We start from the raw sequence: 9,035 nt of genomic DNA, 5'->3' as shown, positions 1-9,035 counted from the left end.
CGTAGCACCAGTTTTTGAATACCCTTCTGATAAAATTCTGCCGCCTGACTTGTTAACCACTGCATCAAAAATGTTTTGACTTCGTTATCGTCTTGAAGACGCTGACCGGCCAGGTGTTTCTTCAAGTGCTGGAACAAATGGTAGTCGCTGGGCGCCAGATCAGGGCTGTATGGAGGATGATCTAGAGTTTCCCATTTAAATGATTTGATGAGATCTTTGGTCTGATTAGCCACATGTGGACGGGCATTGTCATGCAGCAAAACGATACCCTTACTCAACTTGCCACGTCTTTTGTCAACTTGCCACGTCTTTTGTTCTGGATTGCACGACGCAGATTTTTCAATGTCTCACAATAAGACGCTGCATTGATTGTCTCGTTACGAGGCAGAAACTCCACTAGCAATACTCCTTTTCTGTCCCAAAAAACTGTGCACATGATTTTCTGGGCAGAAATTGTTTGCTTAAACTTCACTCTTTTGGGTGATGATGAATGTCGCCATTCCATGGATTGTTGTTTCGATTCTGGTGTGACGTAGGCCACCCACGTTTCGTCACCAGTAACAATTTGGTCTAAAAAATCTTCACCTTCACTGTGGTACCGCTCAAGGAAAGTCAATGCACTGCCTAAACGTTGGGTTTTGTGCAAATCCGTCAACATTTTTGGAACCCAACGTGAACACAATTTCCGGTAATTTAAGTTCTCGGTAACAATGCGATACAAAACACTACGAGAATACTGAGGAAATCAGTCGGACAATGATGAAATTGTAAAGCGTCTGTTTTCTCTCACCTTTTCGTCCACTTTCTGCACCAAATTTTCATTAACGACCGAAGGACGCCCACTCCGTTCTTCATCATGCACATTTGTGCGGCCATCTTTAAATGCTCTCACCCATTTCCTTACCATTCCATCACTCATAATGTTTTGTCCGTAAACTTCAACGATCTCACGATGAATATCGATCGGTTTTACGCCTTTAGCACTAAGAAATCGTATAACAGCCCGTACTTCACAATCAGCGTGACTCACAATTGTTGGAGGCATCTTAAACACTGGAGTAAACAAGTATACAATGAAGAATCAGACTGTAATGGCGTCAGTGCGTAGACAAGAGATGTAGGTAACCAGCGCTCATGCGCGGAACGCCGACCGTAGCGCTGCGGCGGCGGAATCGCAAAACGGTACTTACTTAAAAAACATGCCTCGTATTTGCAGCGTGAACAGGACAATTATCTTGTTGGAGGATAAAATTATTTTTTGGTTACAACTGTTCTACACTGGGAAACACGATGTTTTCTAGAATACTCAGATAAGTCTGCCCAACAAACCTGACATTAAAACGCCATACTATTCCCATTCCTCTAGATAAAATCCATCCCCATATATTGGTGCTAAAATGACCAGCTGCTCGATATCTATCAACATATAGAGGAATAAATCTATTATTATCTGGTCTATATACCCCAATTTTACCCTTCTTAGAAGATAACTTTGTTATGGGTGCCAGGGAATAAAAAATTTGCAACTTGTCTGTTTTTTTAAACAGATAGTTTTGCGAAATAAGAAACTAGTATTTCGTTAATCTTCTATTATTGCAACCCACTAGAAACATATTTCAGGCCAACCCCAAGCAGAAAGTTACCACAACCTACTACTCGTTGATCGAAAATACTCGTAGAGTTGAAAAAAGTAAGCTCAGGGTAATTCTTTGAAATTTCTAACTCTACAAAATGTGTTTCAATGTTTATTTTCATTTTCGTTATTACTTCTTCGGTTCAACTCTTCACCAGTTTCTATAATATTTTTGTATTTGTATTACGTGATCTACATACACTCTGCTACATAATTTATTAAGTGTTATTTTTATAACCAATTAGTGTATTACAGTAACTACTTAATATTCATGAATTAAGGATTTTTTTGTATTCAGCTAAGAGAAATCCGCTTATCTTTGGGTTAAAGCTTAGGTAATACGAAATAAATGATAAACAATTGATCAATGTCATAATACTCTTACATGTAATTGAAACTCGCCTTCTTTAAAAATTGCACTCCATGCTGACATGAAAATGATACGAGCTTTAGTGCATTATCTCTCTATAAATCATCTTCGTACAATCTGTCTGCGTTTGAATGTTTTTCTAATAGCTGACGAAATGGGGATAGTCAGTAATATATGTATCTGCAGCTGATAAGGTTAAATCGAAACCAAATTAAGAAATACATAATAGTAGAAAACTAAAAAATAATGTATCTTGTATATAAACATTTTTGCTATTGGATAAATATTGCTTAAACGTTTTGGCTATTTGCCATTTTCAATAAGCACTTTATTTTACAAACATTACATTAAACAATTATATTTCACTTTAAAATTCTTTAAAAGTTTAACATGGATTAAAAAATTGGTAACTAACATTGACAGATGACATCTGGCAGGTATCTCGAAACACGAGTGGTCCAGGGTCGTATCTTAAATATCTGCCATAGTGCATTTAAAAACAACTCAATTTATTAAATTATAATACATATTGGAAAGATCTTTGATGTCAGTCTTATTATTGATAAAATTTTAATGTTTTCTTATGTAAATCATCTCCAATATGCATCTTTTGTTGTAATTTTGTTCTTTTTCCAAAATCTGTAGGGGAGAGTTGTCCAAAATGGGGACGCTAGTGTATTTTTAGTGATTTACAAGAAGTGAATACTGTAATTAACATTGTTTAAAGCGCAATAGAGTTAGTGATTATTACTTTATCACTAAATAAGTTTTGGCAGACTTATTTTATTTATTACTTGGTCAAAATCTAAACCTATGAAAAAATGTAAATGTCCCCGTTCTAGACCACCGTTTGGGTAGAATGGGGACCTCATTAAAAACAATGGATTTTTTTTATTTTTATTTTTTTTTTATCTTTTTTAACATTTTAATTACAATAGCACACATTTTAAGTTTATGACAAATACGTATTACACTTGTGACAGGATAAAACATAGACACAAAACAATTTTAAAATAATTTTTTGTGAGTTTTTAAGTGTTACCAACCAGAGCATCCTGAATCTACCCTTCTTTGTCCTTAGAAGCAGAGAAAATCTCACTGTAAAATATACAAGCCTCATCACTGCCCCCTTCTTCAGATGAGGAAGACTCGTTCTGGTTTTCGAACTTCATTTTCTTTAATGTGGGACCAACATCAGTTTTTGGAAGGTTTTCTTTATCGCTACTGTTGCCAAATTTCTTCAGTCTTGTTTTATTCAGCATTTTAGATGTTTTAAACAGTTTCTTTTTAGGTTCTTTTTTCATTTTGCTTGCTCTTTCTTCATCTTATAGTTCTCTCTTGTAAGGTGACGACGTCAAAACTGCGGTTCTGCCGCGTCTTCTGTTATGTGTTGTATTTCTGATTCTTTCTTGTTCTTGGGGAGGTGACATCAGACACCTTGGTGATATTATAGCAAAAGAAGTGGAAGGCTGCTCCATGGATAATCCAGATTTGAACCAATCAGGTTGGGTTGGGGATACCAATGTTTCAGCATTGGAAGTATTTGACACAGAATTTGGCAGAAGGCAAGAAGAGGTATCTTTATCCAAGGTAGCAGATTCGAGGCACGAATAGGTATTTTTGCCCAGGGTAACTGATTTGAGGCACGAAGAGGTCTCATTACCCAAACAGGGTAATTTGAGACACGAGGTACTTCCTTGACCATCTTGTTCAGGCATGAACACTGACGTTTGAAGAGTAGGACAGTTGTTTAATGTCGAAGCAAGGTTAGGTTGGTGATTTTGATCTAAGGGTCTCTCCGTTGTTTCAGCTGGTGCAAATAGGCTATCAGGAAACACGTCACGGTTAAAAGGATATATACCAGTTTTCTCAAAGCCCTTAACTGCTGTTTGAACTGAGGCTGCTCTTTGAAAAGCAGCACCGTAAAGTTTTGCGACTTGTGCAATTGTAACCGCTTATCCATGATGGTTGATCAACCACTTTCTGAGTTCTTGTTCATAGTAGGTATTAAGGGAAGCCATAAAAGAAACGTCCAGTGGCTGGAGGCGATGAGTCGTATGAGGAGGAAAGCAGAGTATAATAACATTATTTTCTTTCGCAATATTAACAGAAGTAAGACTGGCTTGTCTAGTTTTGGGTTTGAAAACTCAACAAATTGCTTGAATCAAACTAAATAGCTTTCTGTTGTAATCCACCTTGTTTCATGGAAAAAAGCAAAGAATCTGCTGGAGCATCGTCCATTAATGCAGGATTTTCCCTTTTTCGTGGAAATATAAACATTGTGGGCATGTAGTTTCCAGCAGCACTCATACATGTCTCGGCTGTCACTAGTGTTCCTCTTTCAGATGAAGCTAAAGCACCTACTTGTTTCTTCCCACTCAGCGCTAAAATTTTTGATGCCTTATTAGGAACCGTCGTGATTCCTGTTTCGTCAACATTATAGATATCCTTAGGGGAAATGTTATATTTCTTTAATATATCTTCTAACAGATCGAAAAATTTATTAACTGCATCTCGATTGAATCCCTTAGCCCGCGCCAAGGAAGTTTGCTCCGGAGAGCACAGCGAAAGTCTTGGATTCCTTTTTAGAAATGCATACAGCCAATCTTTGCCAGCAGCTTTTTTGCTCCTGTTGAAGGTGTGATCAATTCCATTGACTTCAGCTAATTCAAACGCTAAATGGCGTAGATCCATTAGTGTAAGGCCAAAAAGCCTCTCTTCCATATTGACAATATGTTGGGCTAATTCTTCTTTCTGTTCCTTGGAAAAAACACTTTTATAACATCCAAGCATTTTTCTAGACGATTCACTAGCTGACAACCCAAGTTCACGAGCCTTTTTTATGCGTCTCTCAAGTGTTGTCTGAGGAACGTGGAAATTAGCAGAAGCCTTTCGGTACCCCATTTGCCCATCTAAAACGGCTTGAACAGAAAATTTCATGCTCTCTTCATTCCAGCTCTGTCTATTCGTCGTCCTTTTGTACCGGCCCATTGTCAGATCTGAAAAAAAAACCACATAACTTAGGCTTTATCTTTAACACATATAATATAAATCAGTAAATATATAAAAATCATAATCATACATTAAACACAATTAAAATTTAACAAAAATAAAATTATTTGATATTAATGCCTATATAAAGTTTTATAGACATAGGATATCTTAGAATACTATTATACATTGATGTAAAACTATTTAATAATCAACACATTTTATAGTCTAGCGTCGGGTAAAATGGGGACGTCACCGTTCTGGACAACTTCAAATGTCCCCGTGTTGTCTGACAGTGCTACATTGTAAAAACATGGCGTTCACCGCACTCCTCGTGAGATTATCAAGCAACATAAATATAAAATTGAAAGCTTAAAATCTAACAAATTTAAAGAAGTTCTTACCGAGTTTAGTATTAACCGCCTACAGAACCCACAAAACACAAGAAAATAGTTAAATAAATTTAGAAAAACTTCCGTTTACTCGCTGAACCAAGCAGAGGTTACTAACTGTTCGAAAACCAACTTGTAATGGCAATATGAACGCCTGCTGCTAGTAATACCAACTTAAGCCGCTCTTTGTAGCATCACTTGACAGAGGTGGCCTGACCCCGTTTGATCCGACGTCCCCGTTTTGGACAACTCTCCCCTACATTTTCAAAATTAAAGAACTGACTACTTTCTAGAGAATGTTTGGCTAGGGCTGTTGTTTTAATGTGCAATATTATAATAGTGCACATTTGAAAATTGTCCTGTTTGTACCTCTTGAACACATGACAATGGTTTCAACGGTCCCCCATTCCTTTTTTCTAATTTAAAGAACTTGATTAAAATTACAACGAGTTTTTGTGATTGTGAGGTAAAAGTTTTTCCAGGCATAATCTGAAAAAATTCAATATCATAATTTCTTTTTGACATTTCTTTCACTTTTGCGAAAACTTAAACCATTCCTTATAAAATAAAAGGTAAAAAGTAAAATTTACATTCCGCAAAATAAAATACACAAAACGTCATGGAAAAACATGAAAAAAAAAACAGAAAAATTACTATTAAATTAACGCCACTGTTTAACCTACCAACGTTCCAAATAACAAGTTAATTATTACATTTTTTTTTTAATTATTTTTAATGTAATGATAATGTAATTTGATCTAATGGAAACATTTTAACACCTTGCCGAAACATCGGCGTTATGTTTAATTTTTAAGAGGTGTTAACACTTTTAACAAATTAATATTTTTGCACACAAAATGAATTAATTTGCAAAGAAGAATGAATACCTGAATACTGAATTAAACTGTCTTTTTAATTATATGCCACATATGGGATATATGGGATATATTATATTTAAAATTAGAGGGTTATGGAAAATTAGAAGGTTATGAAGGAAGAGAGCCTTAAAAAGGGTATACATCTGAAATTATTAATACAATTTCAGTGTATGAGGACTGTATTAGATAGGGCTGGTTCAAAATAAATTAGGATAGGTAGTAAAGGGTTTCAGTTTCAGAAACAATCTCGGAACCAGAGAAGCACTTTTCAGTTTGCAGGTCATGGTTAAAAGATGTAGGGATATAAAACAATCAGTATATATGTGTTTTATCGACTTCGAAAAGGCCTTTGACCGAGTTAATCATGACAAACTTATAGGTGTCTTGCAACAGGTGGGAATTGATGACCGAGACCTCCGTATTATCAAAAATTTGTATTAACATCAATGTGCAAACATACGAGCTGGACACAACACGACGGAAGCAGTGAAAATACGACGTGGAGTGAGGCAATGATATATTATATCGCCTCTACTCTAGTATCTAGTCCGAATTTATTTTCAAAGAAGCCTTTGAAGTTGAAGATACAGGCATTAAAATCAACGGAATTAATGTCAACAATCTCAGATATGCAGACGACACATTACTTATTGCCTCCAATGAAGAAGACCTGCAACTACTTATGAACAGGGTAACCGAAGCATGTGATGAATATGGGCTAAAACTTAATACTTCTAAGAAAAAACTTATGGTTGTCAGCAAAACGGAGTTACAACCAACGAACATAACTGGGATAAAAAAATTAGAATACGCATTGAAAAAGCCAGAGCCGCCTTCTATAAATTAAATAAAATTCTAATTAATAGATATACTACGTTAAACCTTAAAGTCAGATTAATACGCTGCTACATATTCTCCACATTGCTGTATGGTATGGAGAGCTGGACCCTTACAGAGACATTAAGGAAAAAATTAGAGGCCTTTGAGATATGGATTTATCGACGAGTATTGCAGATAAGTTGGGTTGATCGAATAAGAAATGAAATAGTTTTACATCGAATGAAAAAGAGCACAGAAGTAACAAAAACGATAAAAATTCGAAAGTTACAATATTTCGGTCATGTAATGAGACATCCAGAGAGGTATAACCTTCTACACCTCATAACATAAGGTAAGATCGCCGGAAGGAGAGGCTCAGGCCCACGAAGAATATCCTGGCTTCAAAATCTCTGAGAATGGTATCAAGAGACCACCGCTAATTTATTTAGAGCCGCCGTAAACAAAGTTTTTATTGCCAACGTTCGATAATCGGACAGGGTACTGAAAGAAGAAGAAGAGTAAAGGGTTGTACAGATAATAGCCCAATCAAGTTTATAAAAAATCCTAAAAATACTGCTGTTACACACACATCGCGGTATTTATAGGCTCTCACTTGCGGCTGTTCCTCGTACGAAGGGAGTTGCCTTTATCGGTTTTTAAACACATGTCTCGCGGTAGATTCAAAAGAGAATTTGCGGTATTTTTCGCGTTACTATAAGAGAGAGAGAATGTCTGTTACTAGCGGCAGTCAACAGTCAAGAAAGAGGCCGTCTGTTGCTAGCGAAAGTCAACAGTCAAAGAGAGTTCGTCTCTTGCTAGTGGCAGTAAACAGTCGAGAGAGAGAGAGAGAGAGTACGTCTGTTGCCAGTGGCAGTCAACAGTCGAGAGAGTGTCTTTTTCGTTTCTATTTTAAAACTGTCTGTATTTCTAAAGGAGTGGGATTGAAGTAAGAGTAGGAAGAGTTAAAGTAGGGTAATGATTTTAAAATTAAGGTAGAGAATGATAGGAATTAATACAGCGAAAATATGACATGGTTTCTCGCATGTAAAAAAATTAACATCAGCATTTTTACAATCTAAGTGGTGATGTCAAATATTTGAAATATTTGATTGACTATTTTTAGTGGCCTATTTTGTAAGTTTACAGAGAAGTAATGAATTTTCTAAGTGCGGTATATAAATTAGATCAAAACTAAAAACGTACACTTGATCAGTGACTGAAGAAAATCAATTAGAGTATTATTAAATAATTAAGAAAAAAGCGAAGTTTTGTTGGCCGTAATACTATCAAATTCTTTTGCTTCCCCAATAAAAATATAAAATGTAAGGTTTAATCTATTCGTTTAATATTTTCCCCATTTTCCAAATATTTTAATTCCTTCCCCCAATTCCGGCACGATCGATACGACATATTGTCCAGGAATAATAATATCGGCTTGCATTTAGCGTTCAATTTTCAATTTCAAAGAGATTACAGCCCTATTTGAATAAGTTTTTTACCCAGCAGAATATCAATAACGGGAACCGCCGAGAGCTCGATGCGAAATTGCATTGTGATTCCATCGAAAATAAGTTTTATGAAAATTTTCATCAATATGAGCGGTTAGCGCTCCGATTTTAGTGGAAATTTTCTATTTTTCCGCATATTTTAGAATATTTTCATGGAGGAATATACAAACTGGCGCTTACGGCATTAAGCCATGTATAATAGAATGTTAAAAATCATTAGTTTGTAATAGAAAAATATTAGTGGTAGGTTTCAAATTGTCTTAAAAAATTTAAAAGATGACAGAAAACTTTGGAATCTTCAAAGGAGATTTGGGATATTTATTTAAATGATATATATATATATATATATATATATATATTTATATATATATATATATATAATATAATATAATAGTCTCCCGTTTTATACTGCTGTCGCGGCTTTGGGAGTATAGCAGGGTAGTC

The 9,035-nt window shown here is 35.5% G+C and overlaps 1 protein-coding gene across 1 annotated transcript; it reads right to left on the bottom strand.

Moving 5' to 3' along the window:
• Window positions 1-4,172: 4,172 nt before the first annotated feature.
• On the bottom strand, window positions 4,173-4,994 carry LOC140433638 (uncharacterized). Its single transcript, XM_072521619.1, has one exon. It carries the CDS (start codon window positions 4,992-4,994, stop codon window positions 4,173-4,175), a length of 822 nt encoding a protein of 273 aa, XP_072377720.1.
• Window positions 4,995-9,035: the final 4,041 nt, after the last annotated feature.

This window comes from Diabrotica undecimpunctata, chromosome 2, assembly GCF_040954645.1.
Source record: "Diabrotica undecimpunctata isolate CICGRU chromosome 2, icDiaUnde3, whole genome shotgun sequence".
Lineage (NCBI taxonomy): Eukaryota > Metazoa > Arthropoda > Insecta > Coleoptera > Chrysomelidae > Diabrotica > Diabrotica undecimpunctata.
This window is presented reverse-complemented; position numbering and strand designations above follow the sequence as displayed.